The sequence below is a fragment of the Gobio gobio genome, assembly GCF_949357685.1.
Source record: "Gobio gobio genome assembly, chromosome: 4".
Classification (NCBI taxonomy): Eukaryota; Metazoa; Chordata; class Actinopteri; order Cypriniformes; family Gobionidae; genus Gobio; species Gobio gobio.
Window position 1 is genome coordinate 42,707,110 of NC_137100.1, and position 24,057 is coordinate 42,731,166.

Below are 24,057 nucleotides of genomic sequence, written 5' to 3' on the forward strand. Positions count from 1 at the left end.
TTTCAAATGTTTTTAGAAACTATTTTTATTTTAATGATTTTTCATTATCTAACCATTTATTAATATATTTTTTTAAAATAGCCAAATACTGTTAATTGTAATGGAGATTAGAAAACAATATCAAGAGAAACGTTCTTTTTTCCTGTCTTTTTTGTTTGTTTTTTGTTGGTTGGATGGTTTTGACCCTGACAATTTCAGTCTGAAAGTTTTTTGTTGTTGTTGAACTTCACAACTGCTGCAGTAAGAGGGCGCCGTTCAGTCTGGTTTTAACTATTGAACTGAAGTGTACTCTGAGATGGACAGCTTGTTAGATGTTAATCTAATTACAGTGAAGTAGATTACCGACTGCAAGCGTCGCTAGCAACGACATGCAAGGCAAACTCCATATTAATGATAATATTGATATACTGACCATCTCATTGACATCTTCTGGGCACATCTACCGGGCTCATCTACCTGACGGTGAGTAATGTGGTCACGGATAAAGTTTAATAATCAAGAATTGTGACCTGCTCAGTCTGCGCACAGCCTCTCTGAAACAGTAAGTTTTATTTAAATATTATTATTCGTTTTTTTGAGTGTATCTACTTTAACTGTTAATGATATAGAAAACGGGTAAATTTTATCTGCCACATAAACTTTGCCTGAACACAAACGATCGTGTTGAGATGTTATTTTTTTATTTTACTTTGTATCCGTTTATTTGCTATATTATTTATTTGACAGTCTGTCTATCTATCTGTTTCCTATTTAAGAGCTCTAACTTGTGATAAAATGCCTGGCGATGCCCATCCAAATCCATGGAGTCTCTCTGAGTTACTGGGGCAGAGAAGCATTCTTGGAGTTGTAATTCTGATTACATGGTTAGTTCTGTTTCATCTTCTGGTGAATGTGTGGCTGCTGTGCATCTTCACCAGTCTGTTGGTAGTGCTGGGTGGATGGCTGGGATCTCGTGTCGCTTTAGATGCCAATAGTCTCCTTCATTTGGAGCACTTTCTGCCCCTGGGTGAGTCCCCTCAAGTTCACACTGCCTCAGAGAGTGAACAAAGACTAGACTGGGAGATTCAAAGTGCTGTTGACAAGGCTGTGCGGGACTTTGTGTCATCCTGGTACTGCAGTTCTGTTTCTAAAGGAGGGGATGAGTTTGAATGGGAGGTAAGGGACGCTATGCTGGAGGCAGCCGCTGAACTGAAGAGGAGGGCAAGGCAGGTGGACCGGAGAGCTCTGGCCCAGAGGGTTCTTGAGCTTTGCGGATGCCATCTGCAGAGCTTCAGCCAAGCCAGGGAACTCCAAAGAACGCTGCAAGAAGAGTTTGACCAACCGCTTTTAAACTCACAAAAACTATGGAGGTTGTACAGTAGAGCTGATTTGCCTCACCCTGCCCTGACTGGCCCGGCTAACCAGCTCTGCTACTCCAGAGCTCTGGTAGATCTCCTCATGCACGTCCTTATTCCAAAATCTCACTTGGAAACACGAACAGGCCGCTACATGGTGGGAGAGCTCATCACATGCAATGTTCTTTTGCCCCTCGTGGCAAGAATATCCAGTCCAGATTGGTTAAACCAGACCATTGTAGATGTGTTCACTCAGTCCACTGACAAAGAAGAAACAAGTCCACAGAAAACACCTCCAGCAGACCTGGATGAATCCCATAGCAGCTTCTGGGATCATCACTCCCCGGTTAATTTCAACTGTCCTGAAACCTCCAGCATGCAGACAGCTTGGTCTATTTCCACAGCCCCCCTCCATGATTCCTCTGAAACAAGTTTCCAGAGTCAGTGGTCCTCTGATGAAAATGTACATGGGAGGAAAAGTTCTGGGATACTTTTTCCAGAAAGAATGGCCCAAAATACAGCTGATCTTCTTAGATCTCCATACCGTACTAGCCGCCTGTATAGACACACAGACTGCGACCTGGAATCCCCCTCTTCGGATGAGAAGCAGATATCTAGTGAGTCTTTGAAACGAACAGACTCAGACGCTGAGGACTTCTGTGACTGCATCTCTCCATCAGACTTTTGTGGGCTGGTTTGTCTGGAGGAAGAGACATTAGGTCTTTTGGGGAAGTGTTTCAGGCAAAACATGATCGTTTCAGATCCTCCTTCATTACTGGAGAGTACAGTGGAAGAATCTCCTGTCCGACCACTGACTAACACATCAAACTCCATTTCCAGAAGCCTTGGCCTGGACTCGTTAGTTTTTGAAAACTTGGGGAATCTAGGGAGACCGGTATCTATTCAGAACTTGCAAATCATTGGGACCATCACAACCAAAGAGCAAAGAAGCAACAGCACTCATCCTTATACTCTTTACACTGTAAAGGTGAGATTCTCATACGGCACAAAACATGTCATGTTAAATACAGACAGATCTTTTTTGGAATCATTTGGAATAATGCATTTCATGAAAAGCAATGTTTTTAGGCTGCTTCGCCCATTTTACTAATTCAGAGTTGATCCATTGTGTTGTGTGTTTGTAGTTTGAAACTGCTTTAGATTTAGAAAGCTCTGATCAGCCGGTCACACATCATATGGTGAACCGGCGCTACACTGAGTTCCTCAATCTGCAGACCCGTTTGGAGGAAAGGCCGGATCTCAAGAAAGTGATCAAAAGTAAGACATTTTAAATGTATTTGATTCACATATTAAAATTGAACATAAATGCATATTTTTTTTAGACATTATAGTCCCCTAATTAGTACGTATTGTCAGAGTTGCATAATACAAAATAATATACATAATACATATTATACTGTTTAGAAGTTTGGGGTCAGTAAGAATTTTTTTTTTAAAGAAATGAATACTTTTATTTATCAAGGGTGCATTACATTGATCAAAAGTGACAACGAAGACCTTTAGATTGTTACAAAATAATTCCATTTCAAATGCTGTTTTTTATTTCTATTCATAAAAGAATCCTGCAAAAATGCTTCCATAAATATTAAGCAGCAGAACTGTATTCGACATTGATGCATTGTTTTTTGAGCAAACAAATCTCCAAATTAGAACTAGATTTTTTAAATGATCATTTGGCACTAAATAATATATTTAAATATATTTAAATAGAAAGATAAAAATTGTCTTAAATTGTGATAACATTTCACAATATTACTGCTTTTACTGTATTTCTAATCACATAAATGCAACCTTGGTGATCATAAGAGACTTCCCTCAAAAACATAAAAAAATCGTGCCAACCTCAAAGTTTTGAACGGTAGTGTACATTGTTAGAAATTGTACAAAAATGTTTCTTTTAGCTTGCCACGGGGGTCAGTACCCTGAAGTCTCAAACATTTTACATTTGTCAATTTTTTGTTAATGTGAAAATTTTAACATCTATATATGCTGTGCTGAGATGTAACTGTCTATGACTATTAATATTCCTAACTAAAGATGTTAGCAGTTCGGTGCATCATCGACTTTGGTCCATATTAAAATATGTGCTCACATTTAAGATGTCAAAGGTCCAAAGAAACTCTTCCCAGACCTTCCCTTCAGCAACCTGGACACAGAAAAAGTGGAAGCCAGGAGAAGCCAACTGGAATCATTCCTCAGGGTAAGAGATTTCACTTCACAAATAAAACTTTTCGGGCAGATGAAACGTGACGTTTATGCAAAACCCTGGACTTTTTTCTCTCTCACACCTTATTCTACTCCTGCAGAAATTGTGCACCATCCCAGAGGCAGCTAACAGTGAGGAGGTGCACGAGTTCCTTGCCCTCAGCACTGATGCCACAGCAGCTTTCCAGAAGAAGACGTCGAGTTCACGCATAGACAAGGTCACTCTGTCCTGAAACAAAATATACTTTGATTCCTTTTAATGTTTAGAAAAGTCTTCTTTCTTTTTTACCTTTTACTGTGGCATTTCTGCCTGTACGATACGTTTTCCATATAAACAGATGGTTGAGAACATAGTGGATACTCTAAAGACTGCGTTTCCACGCCAAGAGCCTCAGAGCCCCACAGAGGAAGGAGACCCACAAAGAAAGTGAGAATATATGAGACTTAGATAACATATGTCATACATGCAATTTAATATTCCTCTCGTTTTTAATTCCACAAACTGTCCTTTCATATTTCAGGCCTCGTCTGAGATTCTCCAGCAAAATAGCTCCTACTCTTAATGTCCCAAGCCTGCAGCCTAAAGTGACATACTCTTTCAGTGAAAGCTGCTCAGTGAGTACTTCATATCACACCAGTTACGCGTTAAGCATTTTAAACTGGGAGAGGCACTACGCTTTTTCCGTAAATTGAATATGGAAGGTGATTGGCCGGAAGCTAGATAATTTACTTTCTGCACAGTCAATAGCTACAGACCTCCAAACTTCGTGTGACCTTCAAATTAGTTCAAGAACAGTGCAGAATGGGTTTCCATGGCCGAGCAGCTGCATCCTTCCATCACCAAGTGCAATGCAAAGCGTCGGATGCAGTGGTGTAAAGCACACCGCCACTGGACTCTAAGAGCAGTGGAGACAAGTGACGAATCACGCTTCTCTGTCTGGCAATCCAATGGACTAGTCTGGGTTTGATGTATTAGAGCGGAGACTACGAGCCAGGCTTTCTCGTCTAACATCAGTGCCTGACCTCTCAAATGCGCTTCTAGAAGAATGGTCAAAAATTCCCACAAACACACCTCCTAAACCTTGTGGAAAACCATCCCAGAAGAGTTGAAGCTGTTATAGCTGAAAGGGTCAGCAAACTCCATATTAAACCCTACGGATTAAGAATGGGATGTTCATGTGCATGTAAAGGCAGGTGTCCCAAAACTTATGGCAATATAGTGTATGTTACATATACTTACCATAGTAATAAATGGTAAATTATTATGCAACTAACCCTCAACCAAACCCTAATCCTACCCTAACACTATGGAGGAGCGGTCGATATTCAGCAGAGAGTGGTTGTTATGTGCTTCATCTCTTTCTGTAGGTTCTTCGAGGTTTCTCGCTGTCAGATTTGGAGGGGTTTCTGCAGGAACAGGAGAAGCTGGTGGATGGTGGTGTAAGGAGTCATTTTGCAGGAGGAAGACACATGAGAGAGCAGAGACCTGTAGAAAAGAGAGGAAGAGGAGCAGGTAAATCAACTTTAAAAGCAGAGCTTGACAACTTTTCTAGAAGTTATTTCAATTAGAATTGTGTGGGGTAAGGTGAAAATTAACTTTAACCTCCATTTAAAAGATAAGCATGAGGAATGTTGTACACCCAATCAAACAGGAGAGGGCAGTGTAATGTTGATGAATTACATACTGATTGAGAATTAGCTGTATCTTTAATTGTTACATGAGATCCAAGCCTTTATCTGATACAATCTAAAATCTAACCCTACCTTTTCACTGCCAAATTTTGATGTTTCAAACAAACTTTTGTGTGTTTGTGCTGACGCAGACACTGCCCTGGCAGATATCGCTCTGAATATCTTGTGTTTGCTGATGAAGGGCCAGTGGAGCTGGCTGTGTACAGAAAACATCCAGAAAACCATTAGACTGCTCTTTGGCACTTTTATTGAAAGGTGAGTAAAGGTTTGACAACTCTTATTTTAGCCCTGAGTAATTAAGGGAAATTGAATGATCATTTTCGTGGTGTATCTTTTATAATTTTCCCTGTGTGTATGTAAACACAATATTCAAACAACTAATTATCCAGTAATCACTTAGCCGGCCATGATGTTCATTGTTACCTTTGAGTAATATGTGCATTTAAGCACATTAGAGTTTGTTTTTGTCCCAAAGCAAAATCATTAGTTATAAACCTGAGATTATTGTATTATTCCATCATGCTTGGAGAAAAGTCTGTTTAAAGCAACAATGTGGTCACCTTGAATGATATTCTGTATAATGCCTTTTCTAGCTGAATTTTATTTCACAAGACCCTGACTTAAATGATCTATGAGAACAAAAACATTGAAGAACTGCAGGGTCGTATACACAGTTTGGGGGGGGGGGGGGGTCATTAATGGTTGTCCATTCATTCCTCTGCACAAGTCCCCATCAGGCTTAAAGTGCAAAAAAAATCTTAGAAGCATGGAAAGCTGAGCTTCTCATGCATGTGCTGTGCTCCACCCAATTAGAAGTAATAGAGGGGCGAAGCACAGGAAGGTGATTGGACGCAGAAGGGCTGGCTGATAACTGGCCAGCGAGCTATTCAACAGGATTGCATCTGGTTCAAGAGCCTTGCGTCATTTGTGTGGGCCAGACATATGTAAGCTGTCATAAGCAGTTAAAGAAGTGATGGCGAAAAAATAGCACATTGTGAAAAGACCTCACAGGAAACTGTGTCTGGTTTGCCGTATGGTCCCAAGATTAATGAGTCCTTTAGTTTAATGATCGCTATTTATTGTAGATAAGGCAACAATCTCCGGAGGGTAACTGATTAGTATCTGGTCTACACATGCTTAACAAAGTACACAAATAGTTCTGTGATGTGTTTGATAAATGGGTGACTTTAAAACTTTTTGCCACTCTATGGCCCAGCGAGAATAGACAAGTAAATCGCCTGAGACCGTAACACTGCCAGCTGGGAATCTGTATTATCTGATCACCTGTTGAACTTGATGGCCTTTTGTTACTCCAAAAGGAAGAATCATAACAATGCATGAGGGTGTGTTCACACTTCCTGTGAGTTTATGTCTTCCTCATGAGGATTACAGCATTTTTACAGCATGTGCTGTCATTTCCCCAGAGTACATCACTCCTCATGCCAGCACTAATATTTGTTGCACGCACAGTGAATATCCTCCATCAATGCTTTCTGCAGGCCTCGATTTTCCACCAGAACTTTAGCTACAATGGATCAAAATGTTTTTTTTTTGGAGTAGCCAGAGAAAGGTTGTTTATTGAAAGTATAAAGCATAATATAGGTGTTAATGCTGATTTTTTAATCTTATGTGTTAAATATATTGTAATATTTGTTTGTTTTGTCTGTTTAATGACAACACATTAGAGTCAGTCAGTATATTTACAACAGAAAGTTGATTCTTACTATCGAAAATGATCATTATCAAAATTATCAAAATCTGATAATGCAAGAAAAACACTCTGTTCCTTTGTCATATATTTATGAGTAAATACTGTAGCCAGAAGCAAACATTATTCCAGTTTTGTTGAAACTTGCCCACTGACATGCATAAAAATATACTAGAGGGATGTCCTTGACCCCTGCTTTGCATTTCATTGCTTTTTCAGCGACTTGAGCATGAGTGTCGAGTTTTCAAAAATGGTGTGTCAAGCATTTCAACTTTTAAAGATGCATCTTGGACATTTTTCCATTCTGTTGCACTGCTTCTCACGTTTTCAGAAGCAAAAAATCATTCTGTGTAAATGGCTTCTTTGTTCATTCAGCTCACTGCAGTTCACAAAATGCTCATCAAATCACTGTTTTCATAACGGGCAGACAGACTGGTATGGGGCAGGGCAAATCTGGCCCTCGAGATCCACTTTTCCTTCAAAGTTTAGCTCCAGCCCGTAGCTTTCTAGTAAGACCTGAAGATCTTCTTTAGGGTTGGCACTCTGCAAGAAAGTGGATCTTGGGGGCCAGACAGAGTTGCCCACCCCTGGACTAGTAGACTGAATGCACGTCACAAAACATGATTATTTTGTATTTGAATTTCCGAAAAGACAAACATGGCAAGGGAAAAGTTGCTCACATTTCTCAAGAAAATGTTTTGACATGCATGATTACTGACGATGATTTAGAAATGATGCTACAGAATTCATACTTAAATGCTGTTGATGTCAAGGAATGTAGTGTGCGTCCTATGTGTACAGGCAAGGGCGCCACTGCCCTTGAATGCAATATACTGTAGGTCACTTTGGATAAAAGTGTCTGCCAGATGCATAAATTGTAAATGCAATTATCTCAAACAGACGCAGAAAACACTTAAGAACGTTCATTTTAGGTGCAGATTAGCTAACCATCTCTTGGTTTGCATTTTGTAAACTATATATGCTCAGATTTCAGTGCTTCATTAAACAAGTGGGCCATGTGTCTGCAATTCTCCTTCATAATGCAGAAGGCTTCGTCTGGTCACTTTGAGCATGTGTTTCTCGCATTGCCGTATTTAGGTTTGGGATAAAGTTAGGATTTTGGCCTCGCCCTCACTAAAACGCGATACACGCAAGCCAAACTTGTTTTTCTGGAAGGTTATATTAGGATGGGCCTTATGTCTGTTAAATGATGTGACAGTTGATGCTGCCCTTGTCTGTATGACATCACCAGAACAGGACAGGTGTTAATTAGTGTGGCTAAAATCAGCACCTTATGTCAGCTGAATCTAAAGCTATTTTCTACACATGACATCGGCTTAACTATTCCATGTGCCATTACTCCGGCATGTTTTTTTCCAGCTAAGTTGGGGAGTTCATGTGGTTTGGGGTCAGTACAATAAATGATGCGAAGTATAATTAGGATTACTGCAGTTTTAAAGGAATATTTCCTGTAAAAGAGGTGCATAGAATGTTCTGCTGCTGGATTTGGGGAGAGGGGTAGTTTAGATGCTAGATTTTAGATGTATGAAGTGTTGATGCAGAGTTAAAGGAATAGTTAACTCTAAAATGAAAATACTGTCATCATTTACTCTCTCTCTCAACTTGTTCAAAACCTTTATGAGTTTCTTTCTTCTGCTGAACACAAAAAAATATGTTTTAAAGAATGTCGGTAACCAAACAGTTGACATTGACTGCCATGGTTGGTTTTTTCCTACTGTGGAAGTCAGTAGGGATGATCAACTGTATGGTTACCGACATTCTTTAAAATATCTTATTTTATGTTCAGCAGAAGAAAGAAACTCACACAAGTTGAGGGTGAGTAAATGATGACAGAATTTTTTATTTTAGGGTGAACTATTCCTTTAGGTCTATTTGCTCAGATTGATTGACTGGTTATTGAGTACTTCAATATTTGAAAGGATGAGGTCATGGTTCTATCAAGATCTCCAGGTTTCTTTAGGATTATGATGCAACCTGTGTATTTTCAAACTGTGCTTCATTTCATGCACACATTGATGTACTGACAGGATTTGAATATAATAGTGTCCTGAATTCTGTTTGCGTGTGTGTATACATAGGAATGTTAATCATGCTACGGACCTCACATCGGACATCACTTGCACTTATGCGAGTCAGATGCAGAAATGTTTAACTATTTAATAAAAATAAAAAAACTGTTGCATTTGTTGCTGAATGAGCACAGTTCCTCAGTAAGGACATAGCAGTGGGAAAAAAAATGAGATGGGAGGAAAAATAATAACTCAATGCTTTTGTGTTCTCGCACAAATGTTTTGCATTCCACCGAGAAACTTTGCGTTCACTTGCAAAACCTTTTTGAGCTTCTTCACCATGTCCCTTTAGGGGCTTCGTACCTCAGAGCTACAGGGTACACTTTCAGTTTTAGCCCCCATATAAAATGATTGTCACTAAGCGGCATTCTTTTGAATTTATATTAAGTTCTTTCCATAAAGTGTAAAATGTCTAAATGTATTAGTTATAAAATGTACTTGGTGTCCTATCTTAGAGTTTTGCTACAGGACATGTGAGGCCCTCATGTCTTCAATCACTCCTGACTCCATCTGGTAAACATTTGACTCTCAAGTACAAACTTCAGCACAGCATGTCGTTGGGACCTGGAGTTCCGGAAATGTCTAATAATATAGAAACAGGCAACAAATATTCAAGCCTCACTGACCTTCTCTCTCCATCCTGTCTCCTTGAAAGCCAAGACAGGGTTGGCCAGACATACGGTTAGGCTCGTCATTTCTCTAACAGTCATTTTAGGAGCTTTACCATGAGGGATTTTGAATGGGATTAGATGAAGGGTAGGAACTAAGAGAGAGAGCGATCCTCTTTGGTCTGGTCTTTATGTTAGCATTTTGGCCTTGTAAAATAGCCACAACTGTTTTATATATCTACACTTTAGGCCAGCTCACAGGCGCATCACGGCAGTCTGTTCAGCTTCACATATATCAAACGAGAAGTCCAGTTTCAGCATTTGCCAGTAATGTGTTTGTTTAGTTTGGCCAACCGTTTTCAAACTGTTAGCGAGGGTGTCTTATCTGTCTGGTTTCACACTAAATCATTGGTCCCTTGACAGCTATTTGTTCAAGTGGATGAACTTGCCGCAGAATAATCATGAAAGCTTTCTGTTAGCTGTTCCAGAATTGGGGAGTTTCTGTGGTGCTTAGATGGAGAGGAGTCTGGAAACGTATGTCTCTCTGTGGTTCAAAGCATGTATTGGCATCACTGGGGATGGAACATCTACAAACAGGGTTTTTATGTAATTGCCTTGGTCCATTTGCTTCCTTCTCTGTGTGCTCGATGTGTGTGGTGTGCACCGTGACACTTCATGCACTTCATGCTTTGAAAATTTATTGTAGAAGAGCAGTGTTGCACAAAAAAAGCCACTGATCATAGTCTCCACTTGTCTCTACAATGACTTACTAGGTTGATAGAATATTAAAGACACACACATGATTATTTGAATAGTAAGTAAACAGAATTGTAAAGTAAGCAACGTGGCATAAATGCATTGCTTTAAGTTGGCATAAAATAAATATTCACCCTATTTTCTAAATACATGTTATTGGTTTTATTGTTAAAGATTCATCTATATATATTTGTAACAAAATGTCTTAACTTTATTTTCCGGTAAAACGAGAAACTTTTCTCTGGTGATGTATGCAATTTAGTACAGTAATTTTACAATTGTTAACAAGCTCACATTCAGGTGTCCTGTCCTACGTTTTCACTCAGATATGACACAATGCAGAAGAAAAGATCTGTCGCTAGTTCCGACTTTAAGGGCCCGATGGTGATGGCTAAAAACTCACAATAATAAACGTATTGTGAGTCTTAAACCTATGGAAGATTTTTTTATGTCTCAGAAACCAGAATAAATAAAATAATTTATATATCTAAGTGTGATTTTATATCTTGCAATTTTGGCTTTATAGTATCTCCCAATGAGATTTTATAACCCAAAATGAGACTGTTCAACTAATTTGAACCTTTTTTTTCACAAATAGCTGTTCTGTTTTTGAGTTGAAAAGGGCTTCCATACTAACCAGCAACCTTCTGGTTTCCAGCCTTGTAGTTTTAGCCAGCCCATCACCCCAAAAGAATAAGACTTGTACTTTCAGCTGAAATTCCACATGTTGTGGAGAACACAATGCGCAGTTTACCAGCCTGCAAACAAATGCCCACACAGGCCACAGTTTTGCACTTACTAACATAAATACCAGTATGTAATGCACACCAGAAAACAAAATGCTGGTCTTTTGTCAACAGGGTGCTGCTGTCCGAGAATAAAATGTCCCACTGGAAACGCAAACCAAACGTGGGCCAGGAATGTTCTTGGTGTGTACACTGACATTACTATGAAGTCACTGGGTTAGGATGCATTGGCCTTTTTGATTTCAGTCCTGACTAGATCCTGTTTCGTCCTGTTGCTGGATTTGGAGATGCCCATTAAATGTGGTGGCATAAACACCACAGTGGGTTGTATATTTCTGCATCAGACCTCATGTCACCACTAGAGCATCTTGGCTGGATACATATGGTCTGTGTGTGTGGAAATCATCTGTTCTGGTTTTCTGTTTTCATGTTGCATCATGCCAATTAATTAAATCTAATTCTGAGAACATTGTGTACATGTCGTAGATATAGTTAGTCTAACTGTATTTGGTGGTTCCAGAGAGCTTGTGTGAAACTGGAATTGAGGCCACTCTGTACAGTTCGTTTTTAAAAAAATCATCTTCATTAAGGTAGGGTTTCTTCACTTAATAGACCACTGTTGGCTGACCCTTCTAAGCAGACACTTTCCAGATTTGCTGGAAATAATATTGAACAGATGTAGATGACTTTCTGCATGAACTCACTTACATGGTAACTGTAAAATCCCAGGTCAAATGAGCAGCTCCCAGTAGAGCCACAGATACTCAAGTAAATGAAGAGCATCATGTGGTGTGATGCTGATCATTCTGCAAATAGTATAAATACATGAAACTCAAACCCTACTCTAAAAAAACTAGATGCTCCTTAGCCTTATAGTTGTTAATTTTCCTCTTGTTTTTTTTTTTTTTTAGACGGTGTCAAGAGACATGTTTCAAAATGACAGAAACAAGGACATTCATATGCATTTATAATGAAGCTGACATCAGCACATTGCTTTAGTTGTACCACAAGGGGGCAGTGTCTTAACATAAGTGGTTATGTAATTGATGTCCTAGGTATGAGTACCTGGCTGGACTACTATTTCCTTTGTTCCTAAAATAAGTCATTTACTTAGCTTAGAGTTTGCCATTTTCAGGCTGCTGTCATTTTTTTTCTTTCTTGGACATCTGACATTTTGTTAGGTGATCTTAAAAAATAGCAGATTCAGTCTGACAGGTAACCAAATCTAATTAGATCAGAGGCTCTGTCAGCTGTTGTTACTGTTCAGTCAGTGGAGAAGTCACCGCATATAACACAGCAGACCTTAGAACTGTGTCTTTTCTCTTTTTTTCTGAATGGTGTGACGAGTATCCAGCATTCACCATCATTTACACCATTGCCCATGTGCACAAGTGTGTGTGGTCTGGTCTGGTATGGTTTATGTTAAGCAATTATTGACTGCTATTAGTGTTGTTTCATCATGTCTTGGGCGAACCATATGCTGTGTATATGAGTAACAAGAAAAACCTTTATAATACACATTTTCCCGTATTCCAGTATTTTTTTATGTAAAATTAATATAACATTTAGAATGCTTTAATATGCAAATTCACAACTGTTAAAAAATGTGGGGGTTGGTAAGATTTTAATGTTAGAAGAAAAAAGTATCTTATGGTCACCAAGTCTGCCATTATTTATTCGTCATATTGTGAAATACTATTACAATTTAAGTTTTATATAATTGTGTTCAGTTTGAATATATTTTGTTTTCCTGTGATGAAAATGTATTCCCGTGATGCAAAGCTGGATTTTCAGCAGCCATTACTGCAGTCTTTAGTGTCACATGATCCTTTAGAAATTATTCTAAAATGCTGGTTTTCTGCTCAAGAAAGATTTATTATTATCAATGTTGCAAACAGTTGTGCTGCTTAATTTTGTGGAAACCGTGATGAATAGAAAGTTCAGCATTTACTTGAAATAAAATGGTCTTTTGTAATAATGTCTTTACTGCACTTTTGATCAATTTAATGCATCCTAGCTGAATAAAAGTATTCTCTTTAAAAATCTTACTGACCACAAACTCTTTAACGGTATAGTGTGTGTGCCACATATGTTTACTTTCTCCGTAATCTGTTAGCTCACTAGTATCAAAAAATAATCTTTACTTCAAATGAAGAGGTAAACTTCAGTAAGGACTTTGAAGTGGTTCAATGGTTTTGAAGCAATTGATTGGGACAGAACTTCTCTTTTGAACCTATGTGTTTATGTTTTTTTTTTTTTCCTTTTCCCTTTTTCCCCTTTGTCTATTTTTTATATGCTCACACACATGCATGCACACAGAGATTGTTAGATAAAAACCTGTCTGTCAAGGGATCAGATTTGATTATTTTTCTATTTATACTTGTACTAGAACATATTGTTGTATAACCCAACACTTTGATGGTTTTTGAGTTATCTGAACTAATGCCCCACCATATTTTCTTTTATGTCTTGGCAGAAGACTGTTTCACAAGAATCAAAATCAATAAAGCATTTCTTTTTAAGCGAGAGGAGGTTGGGATAAAGAATACATGTGGGAATGTGAGAAAGTAATGCAGAATGTCATAGCATGTGTGGAAGTACAGTATACTTTCTCATTGTGAAATAATACATGGATGATCATCATTTGGAGCTGTTAAATGTCTAACAGAGGTTATGTCATGTCTCAAAATTAGTTCTTCAAAGTGATTCAATGCAGAAACACTGTCAGTTCGGTATTAGATGATATTCTGTACGTCCACAAACGCCACAAGTTCAAACAACCTTTCAACTGCTTTCTGTAATAGTCTCATTTATGAATCAGTTTTTTTGTAGATGTCTTGTTTTTTTGTTATTTTTTTTTACCTGTAAATTACAGACATTTGATGCAGTTTCACTCACTGCCTGCGGTTTCAACTCGTGACCGGGAACAAACAAACACACTTTTTGAAAAACAAACTGCTTCCACTGTTTCCTTAACGCTGGGAGATTTTGTGGTCTAAAAACAAAATGACGTCGGCTTCCGAAACCCGAACAAAGCTCGTTGATGGGAACGCTCTTTTTCTCGCTCTGGTTGATGTGCGCACTCTTGCTCATCTGTAAGAAGTGCCCATTCCGAGCAATTCCGCCCTTAAAGGGTTAGTTCACCCAAAAATGAAAATTCTGTCATTAATTACTTACCCTCATGTCGTTCGACACCTGTCAGACCTCCGTTCATCTTCGGAACAGAAATGAAGATATTTTAGTTGAAATCTGATGGCTCTGAAAGTCCTCCATTGGCTCAATGGCACCGTTCACTCTCAAGACTCTTAAAAGGTACTAAAGACGTCGTTACAAAGTCCATCTCAATACAGTGGTTCTAAAATAACTTTATGAATCGGCGACAATAGTTTTTGTGCGCAAAAAAACCCTAAATAACGACTTACATAGTGATGACGATTTCAAAACAAAGCATCATGAAGCTTCGAAGCGTTATGAATCACTGAGCCGAATGATGATTCGGATCGCGTGTCAAACCGCCAAACTGCTGAAATTTGGCGATTCAAACTGCTGAATCGACTCAGTGATTCATAACGCTTCGAAGCTTCATGATGCTTTGTTTTGAAATCGTCATCACTGTCAAGGGATGTCATCAGCATTTTTTTTGTTTTGTATTTATGATGAAGTGTCATATTTTGCAATAATTCAAGTTAGTACGGTGGACAGTATAGGGAAAAAAAACAGAAAAAACGTAAAACCTTAAAGAATATTTATTAGAATATGCTGAAATGAAAAAATGCTGTTATAATTTCACTATTTTGTTCTGCATTGTAAATTTGTGCATCTAACCACTTCATATCTGTGTGCGGTCTGCATTGACTGATTGTTTTATTTGAAACAGTCTGGAAAATCCAGTCCACAGAGTCAAACCAGCTACTGAATCTTTATATGAATCACTTGCTTAACTGCAAGTTCCATGTCATTAGTTCAATATAGCTAAAAATAACAAAAAGAAAACACTTTTTTTATCAGTATACTTAACAGTAGAGTCTTGTTCATGGTTATCCTCATTTTTATAGTTTACCATAAACCTTATGGTAATGGAATGAGAAGTTGGCACTGAGTTTCCATATGAACAATTGTTTCCTCATATTTAACTCAAAGGTTTTTGAAGGTCTCAACATTGATTATATCCTATCTCCACTGTGCAGCATGCCTGTTTGTTTAGTCTGTGTCTATGCATGCCCAAGTGTGTGTTTATTTGAGTCATTGAGGGCATGTGTTTGTTTGGTTGACTCCACAAAGAAGTCTTTCAAGGAATGTGTATCAATCAAATTCAGTTCAAAATTGCAATTTCCTACAGTATGTTTTTCTGTGTATGTCTGTCTCAGTGTGCTATTTCTAGAGACGAGGCACGCGACCCTGGAGACCGGTTTAGCTCCCCGCTGTCGATCACACAGGTGACATGCAAGGAGCTCAGAGAACATGTGCACTGCACAGCAGAGACATGGAAAAATATACAGATATGTTCAGCCAGTTGTTAGCAGAACACTGGCCCCTCCTGACCCACCACTTCTGAGCTCCTCTCATGCACTTGTGGAGTTTATTGTGTTTCCTTTGCCTGATCTTAGAGTGTGCAGATCTTTTTAGTGGTATGGCTTGGTGTGCATAATATTAGCCTTGAGATTTCAAAGAAAGTAACATTGAGATAAAGATAGAGGTGATGACAGGGTCCAGCTTGAGTGACAATGAATAGTTCCAGTGCAGTTGACATTCAAGACACATTTATCACATTTTCAGACAGAAGGAGTGTAGGTGCTGAAGTCTTTGTAAAGACTTTGACTTGAACAACATATGTCATTACATAACGGATATATTTAATTTTAAATTTAAATTTAAAATAATGTTTAAATTTGTGGTAACACTAGGACTGGGTATTGATTAAAAAATGTCCTCGATTTGGTTCAATTCCCATACATGTTAATGTATTTAAGCTATATTGTCAATTTTGCTGACATGAAAGAATTTTCAAGAATGTCTCTCTCTCTCTGCTAATGCTGCTAATTATACAGTCATTATACTAATAACTTCTCTTTTTGAACTATTGGTTAAAAGAACCAGCTCATAACGGTCATTGTTTTTGGGATACATTGTCTTGCTGTATGTTTTTGATCCACTAAAAGGTTCATAAGTGTCATTTATGGTTGACTAATAGACATTTCATTTTTTTTTTTTTTTTTTTAATTTATCTTATGCTTAGGCTTTAAAACAAATGTAAATATTATGGTATAAATATGGTATTACGTTAATTAAAATAAATCTGAAATAAAATGTACATATAATGAAGAACATAAACTTTAAAAAATATTTAATTAGAAATGAGAAATGTTGCCTTGTCTGAAATAAAATATATATTTTAAGTACTAATATGACTAAAACTGAAAAAAAAAAAAAATATATATATATATATATATATATATATATAAATCCTAAAAAAATGGCAAAATCACATAACAAAATAGTTCAAACTTACTCTTTCCTTGGCAGGGGCCAGCGTTGTTTAAAATAAGTTGCCAGCCACCACCAGCATTTTTGATCATTTTCAAAAAAAGTTTCATGGTCCCCAAAATATTTTGTTAAATGAATATCGGAACATGCAGTATGTCAAAAAAACAAACAAACAGACCCTCTGCTTTTAAACTATTCTATTCTAGCTTCATGCTTTTTTTTATCAGCACATGAATATGGGTAAGTTTCGTTTAAAAAAGCTAAGAAAATCATGTTTTTGTTAAAGACTGCGATCAGATTCAGAACGATGATCAAAACATAGATGGAGTAGATCGAGTCCATCAACACCCCCAAAGCTTGCACAGTCCTATTGCTCATACTGGGTCTACATTTCATTCAGTAACATTAGGCAGTTTTGATTTATATGCCGTTTACGTAATGATATTGTTTGTTTCTGCTTCTTTTTCACCTGTTTTGATCAGGAGATTCTGTACTTTTTCAGAAGTTGCGAAATAGCGGCCTCTACCATATAATAGTGAAAACACGGAAAGACAGAAATTTCTTCAATGGCAGGGAAGCATTTTCTCACAAATGACGTATTGGGCCATATTTTAACGATCTAAGCATATGGTCGGAAGCGCATGGCACAAGTGCACTTAGGGCGTGTCCGAATCCATTTAATGAGTCATGGGTGTGTTTTGGGCGTCCCTGCATGTGTAATAAGCAAAGTGTACGCACGTTGTGGACACACCTATAGACGCATATTACTTACATTAACGCGCTCTTTAAATAACAAAATAAATATTGCGCTATTATTGACTTTAGACCGGGTTTCAGTTGGTCAATAGCACAGTCGTTTTAATTTGCCTCAAAATAGCAACGCACCAACAATACGCCTGAACACACCTTGTTTTCAGATCAGCACGCCCATGGACGCACAGATGGTCATTTGCTATTTAAACAATGTGGCGCTGGACGTGAAAATGACAACTGCATCGTGCTGAAACTAGCAAAAAGCACTTGTGTCGCGCCGCATTGTGCCGGGTGTATGATAGGGCCCAAAGAGTTAAACTAAAATAAAATCTGAAAATGCTAAAAAAAAAGTATTATAATTGTATATACACCATAATAATATAACACTGAGAACACCTTAAAAAAAAACTAAGGCCCATTCTCCATTTCCTTGTCTGTCTTGTCTTCCTCAGATGGCTAGATGTAGGCATAGTCCACCTGAGCAGCGCCCCATGCTGGGTGATCTACCTGCGGGTTCTCCAGGATGCAGTGTGGCCCGGGGGTGAGCTGCCTGCAGTACCACGTCCTGAGAGAAGCCCAGAGCAGAGAGAGAAGACCAGACTCCAATGCCTGCACTGCCTTATGCAGCTGTTCCCAGGTCAGTTCATACCACAACATTAGAGCTGCCTCAGAATTAATGAGCTGGATGGACTTCATTCCAATTTAGACACATTTGACACAATAGTTATGTTGTATCTACCATTGTAACTGGTTCATCTAAAATGGTTGAAGTTCATATGGTGTGTGTTTTCATATTAATGTGGAACTCAAATTGTAGGAGCACACATTTTCATTGCAAGCAGTACATACTGACACAAAATTGTTGTTCATGTATTTTGTGTGAATTGTAGAGTTAATTAAAGACATCCTTGGCTCTGGGAAATTCAGGCTAGTGTGGGAGCATGTGCTGGAATCTCTACAGGACCCCAATATCAACAGGTATTATAATCTAAATTCACAATATCAGAGTCCTAACAACAACAGATAATCTTTAATGACCTTCCTTGTTAAGAATCTGTTGCGTCTATGAAATATAACCTAAATAGGCTGGAAATAAGTGCCTAACTATGAAATATTGTGTTGTTTCTGTATGGGGGATGTGCAGGCACTTGGTTTACTGTATCTTTGACTTGCTGCTGGAGTTCCTTGTTCCAGAATTTTCTGAGGAGACGTTCCAGAGGTCTTTACTTCAGAGTCTCCCTGGGGATGTAGAGAGAACACCATCATCCTCATAAGGACACTATGTTTCTTTTCTTTCATCTCTCTGAATGCTGAGGACATTTGGATGTGTTTTTATCAGTCTGGCTTATCAGTTTGGCTGGCTTTGTAGACAGCTGCTTTTGTCTCTGACTCACTAACTCGCAGTACGTTTCAGATGGGTTTGGCATAGAAGTTCAAAATAAAATGAATTTAAGATGTTTGCACCATTTTGAGCTTAAACCTACTCATTTTGCTGTGATGCTTGAATATCGCATGTCATTTTCATTTGTTTATTCTGACTAAATTTAAAGCGAATTTCGCATCATGGTCCTGGCAGGCCACTTATATGGACTCTTGAATGTGATTCAATTGAATGTAACCTTTTATATATTTTTACAGTGTGTAAATGCTGAAAGGAAACTAATACATTGAGATTTTTATTTAAAGGGGTCATATAATGCCATTTTTGTACAAGTTAATATGATTCTTTAGTGTCTAAATGAAAAGTTTGTAATATACTTTAATTAAAAATTCTCATTAGTATCATTTTACCTGGTCAAAAACAGCTCTGTTTTCAGCAAGCCATTTCAGTGAGGGTATATTTTGGATTAAGAATGGCAACGGGAGTCTCTGAGGACACATCAGTGCAACCGTATCAATTTGAATCGGAGTCAGACCCGGAACAAGATGAAGGCCCCAACGAAGTTCGACAAATAAGGTTTCTGACGTTTATAACGTTTCGGAATGGTTGGTTAACGTAATGTCACTTTGATCTATCTTTGTATGTAACGTTACTGGCAGGGTAGCGTAAGTGAGATACGAATGCTATGTGTTTACTGATGTATACCACGTTAACTTTATCACCAGCGTACACAGTTTGTAATAACCATAGCGCGTTGTTCATTATAAACGTGGGATTGTGAATTATATTGAGAACGTCATACATAGAAAGCATGCCGTAATGTAACTTACCCTGTAAACTTTAGCCGCATTCTTTGTGAAGCGCGTAAGCGATTTGCAAAGATTAATATAAAGGTTAATAAAACGTTACACTCACTTCTTCTGGAGGTGCAGCAGGAACACGAATAGTTGGTAGCGATCCTTTGTTCAGGAGCAGCTTCTTAGCAAAACCTGCTTTATACTGACCCTTGTTTATAAAGCAGTCTGGTGAGAAATGATTCGCGCAAACATGAAAGCATTGACGTTGATCGGGGGGAATATTCCCTTCGAAAACAAAACTCAGCCACTGCGTCTTCAGCGGTTCAGATTTAGGAACATCAAAATGACTTCTGTGTTCGTTATTACACCCAAGAACAGAACACCACAATCGCTTAGACGCCATTCTGCTCCAGCGTATCAACAATGGCGGACTATGATGAACGCTCGCTCAGGGCGGGTCTGTGTTGAAACGCTGCTGTCAATTAACAATCGTGGGAGGGGCGTCCGACCGTCTGACGTCACACGGTCAGACGGCTTGATTTGAGACAGGGGAAAACATATAAGGAGATTAAAAAAACAAACACTGGATGGATTTTTATCATTATAGGATGGTTGTGTACAGGCACTGCCAACACACATTTCCGTACAATCAACTTGTAAAAGTGCATGTACCATTATATGACCCCTTTCATTAAAACGTGTATATTGTTATCTTATAAAATTTATGACTTTACAGCATAATAAAATACACAAAAGATCGATTGTGCATCGGCACGGCTCCTCAGTGTGGATGAATCTATTGTTTTGAGGCGGTCAGTGCACCGTTGTGGATACTGTACTTCGGAAAACATTAAAACATTTTACTGACCCCAAACTCCTGAATGGTATAGTGTATGTGTTTTAAGTTTTGTTTATGATTTGTTCCGTTAAAATTAACAGAATGTTCAGTACATGCATCTTCTTTTGACTCTTGCTATAGTAAATATAATATTTAGTAAAACATAATATTTACAATATATATATTGATCTTAGTCAGGTAATGTATTTTTCACTCTGATGTAGTGCTTTTGAGAACACTACATCTTTAACCTAATCTGAGAGTGAACAGAGCCCAGCAAGATTGTCAATCAAGGACCACAAGTGAGTCTAGACTTCGAGTTAGTCTGGCTGCTGTACCTTTAGGTTCATACCTGGCCTTTCAAATCTGGATCCGAGTTGGACCTTGTTTTAAACGTCTGTAACCAAGGCCAAGCTTATTAAGGAAGCCAATGAAGCAAAATTAGATTACATTTCTTGTTATTTTCATTCTTGCATGCATAGCCTTCAGATGTCTGGGGCTATAATAAAGACCATGTGTTATTATTTGGTGGTTTGCTATACACACATTCTAGAAGCACTTTGTGTACTTGTCTCAGATGCTGGTTTTAAAACCTAGCTGGATTTGCGTGCTACATTTACGAGTGTGATGACTGCATGATAGCAACAGGTGTATAGAAACTACAAATTCAAACACCAGATGTAATGCTTTCAACACTCTTTTAAAACAAATAGACAGAACTAAACAGTGGACAACACAAGAATTCAAACAATTGTCTTGAAGATAAACTGTTATTTAAACGTATTCCTTGTATTTGCTCATATTTGTGGACAAACACATCCTACTGAGCTATGGACACTGGGCTTTGCAAATACTTTAAAGAGACATATATAATGTACTGATATCATGTATCAGTATTCATGGTTCATTCGGTAACACTTTACAATAAGGTTCATTAGTTAACATTAGTTAACTACATTAGTTAACATGAACTAATAATGAACTGCACTTGTAAAGCATCTGTGTTAATGTTAATTTCAACATTTACTAATGCATAATTAAAATCTTGTTAACATTAGTTAATGTTAACAAACCATGAACAGCTGTATTTTATTAACTAACGTTAACAAAGATGTACTAATGCTGAACAGAGGTGTTGTTCATGGTTAGTTCATGTTAACTAATGCATTAACTCATGTGAACTAATACAACCTTATTGTAAAGTGTTACCGTTAATTCTTGTGTCTCAGCATATAAGTGATAAACTTTGAAACAAATGTGCTGTAGTACTATGAAATAAAAAAGGAGGCTATATTCACATAAATCTTACTGACATTGTTATTGTTTGTGGATCTGCATTAATCTTTTTGATATATACTTTATCACCAAAACAATTTGAGAAGCATTTACCAGAGCAGAGCAGGTTGTTAAGAAAAACTTTATTCGGTAACACTTTACTTGAAGGGGTGTGCATAAGACTGACATGACACCTTCATAATCATGACATGACACATGTCATGAATATGAAGGAGTTTGTATGCATGTTTATGACAACTGTCATTAAGTGTCATTAGCTCAATTATGTCTGTTATAATGCAAAGATGACATTATTGGAGATGTCTTTGTTATGACAACTTGACATAAAGACACTGTTATGGTAATAAAAATGACAACTTGACATTACCAAGACAACATAACCTGTCATAAATCTTTTTTTTCAGTGTTGTGAATACTTTTCAGTTCATAATGTTTTTTTTTAAAAAAAGTTTCCTAAACAGTTAATTACAGCATCCCACACATTTATTTTTTCTTGAAATGCTTTTTTACATCATGGATAAGTCTAGCTAAGACACCATCATAATGGCGTGCACCTAACCAGTGGTGCCACTCTATGTAAGGTGAGTTTTCACTGTTATAAAATAATTTGACAGAGTATTGACACTTAATTACATTTTAATGACATATTCAACTTGTACCACTGTAGTTTAGGTCAAGAAAAATATTCATGACACTGTTATAAAATAATTTGACAGAGTATTAACCCTTAATTTGGATAATATTTAATATTTTAATACTTAAGTTTGATAATTAATCTGCTATGTCATGTTTATGACAGGTTATGTTGTCTTGGTAATGTCAAGTTGTCATGACAAAGATACTAACAGGTTATGATGTATTGGTTTATGTCAAGTTGTCATAACTAAGACTCATCTTTGCATTAAAAACGACATAATTGAGTGAATGACACTTAATGAACATGCATAAAACTGTCATGATTATGAAGGTGTCATGTCAGTCTTATGCACACCCCTTCAAGTAAAGTGTTACCCTTTATTCATATTTTTCATGCTACTGTAGCTTATGAATATTGTAGTGAAGCAAGCATTCACAATGCATGCATTCATGTTTTTAAATGTAATGATCCGACTGAACTGACACTATCGGATGAGAACTGAACTGAGCTGGATGATGACATCACTGCCGATTTTAACAAATTTAATAATTGATGATCTTTATAACGGAACTGAATCAACACTGAACTGACTTCAGCTAAATGTGGTGGAATGTGTTCGAACAACCACAAAAGACCACCTGCTATTCGTCTACTGATCTAACACGTAAACCTTAAGCACGCTAAAGCATAGGCTACCAAGCACAATGTTCTCTCACCATTCCTGATTTCTAACACACGCTCATCGGCGTTCGGTGTGGTCTTGCAGCTGTCAGAACAGAAATGAAAGCTCTCCGTGTTTGTCCATTGTCTCTGGATGCGTTCATATACTTGTGCAAGCTTATTTTGTCCATTAGATCAAAAGATCCGCCCAAAGACCCTCCCCTCGACGAAATCAGGACAGAAGTGGTTGAAGGTGGACAAAAGATTAAAATACCAGGTGTAAACAGGGCCTCAGAAAGTTAGGGTGAGGTGTTAGGGCTCGTAGAATAAGTTGATTGCAAAGTTACTTATAGTGAGTAGAATGTCTCTTGGGGGAGCATCAAAATAAAGTGTTAGCAGATGTTAAGCCGGCTGTCCACTAATACTCTAATTAGACTTTTGCAAAGTTACTTATTTAGTCAAATGTTTAAGTGGACTATCGAAATAAAGTGTTTCTTTTTGTTTAGTAAATTGATCCTCGCCTTGGTTGTTCTATAACCTTTTCACCAAAGACCAAAGATAAGCATATTATCACCATTGTGTCCTTGAGCCACACTGTTAGACTTTACCGCAATTTTACAGTTACTTACCGCAAAAAAGCCCAGTAAAATACCATTTATATTATTTACGGTTAGCTACTGTAATATGCACTGCATTGTGGGTATTTTTAATGAAATTTACAGTAACTTACTGTATATGGGAATTTGCAGTATTTTACTGTTTACGTAAAAGCAGTAGTGCTACTGTAAACAAAGAATACACACACACACACACACACACACACACACACACACACACACACACACACACACACTGGATGTTTAAAAGTTAAATAAAAACATGTGGATGGAAGGATGTAAAATTAGTTCTTTGTGGGAGACAAAGAAGTAATTTTTATATTTAGTATTTTCTCCTACCCTTTTCACATTTTCGGGTTTCTCAGAGCTTAAGTCGTCATAGTTGGGTTAAATTTTATAGCGGTGAATGAGAGAATACAATAATTATATATTTT

General features: G+C 37.7%; 1 protein-coding gene across 2 annotated transcripts; it reads left to right on the forward strand.

Annotated features, from left to right (window-relative positions):
• The first annotated feature begins 316 nt into the window (after nucleotides 1-316).
• Nucleotides 317-20,446, forward strand: snx19a (sorting nexin 19a). Of its 2 annotated transcripts, none has more exons than XM_079814369.1 (12): nucleotides 317-462; nucleotides 756-2,322; nucleotides 2,480-2,612; nucleotides 3,455-3,555; nucleotides 3,662-3,778; nucleotides 3,899-3,987; nucleotides 4,082-4,175; nucleotides 4,929-5,073; nucleotides 5,384-5,507; nucleotides 17,850-18,034; nucleotides 18,288-18,375; nucleotides 18,542-20,446. In XM_079814369.1, the coding sequence occupies exons 2-12, from the start codon at nucleotides 775-777 to the stop codon at nucleotides 18,669-18,671; spliced, it is 2,754 nt and encodes a 917-aa protein (XP_079670495.1). In that variant the 5' UTR covers nucleotides 317-462; nucleotides 756-774; the 3' UTR covers nucleotides 18,672-20,446. The 2 variants fall into 2 exon arrangements, with proteins under 2 accessions (XP_079670495.1, XP_079670494.1); XM_079814368.1 differs by having other exon boundaries at nucleotides 322-541.
• The last annotated feature ends 3,611 nt before the right edge of the window (nucleotides 20,447-24,057 follow it).

What these genes read in the sequence shown, in the direction of transcription:
- snx19a (XM_079814369.1), top strand. Translation starts at nt 775, where the DNA reads ATGCCTGGCGATGCCCATCCAAATCCATGGAGTCTCTCTGAGTTACTG. An exon ending in AACTGGAATCATTCCTCAGG is followed by an intron (nt 3,556 to 3,661) that starts GTAAGAGATTTC and finishes CTACTCCTGCAG; the next exon opens with AAATTGTGCACCATCCCAGA. An exon ending in CCTTATGCAGCTGTTCCCAG is followed by an intron (nt 18,035 to 18,287) that starts GTCAGTTCATAC and finishes TGTGAATTGTAG; the next exon opens with AGTTAATTAAAGACATCCTT.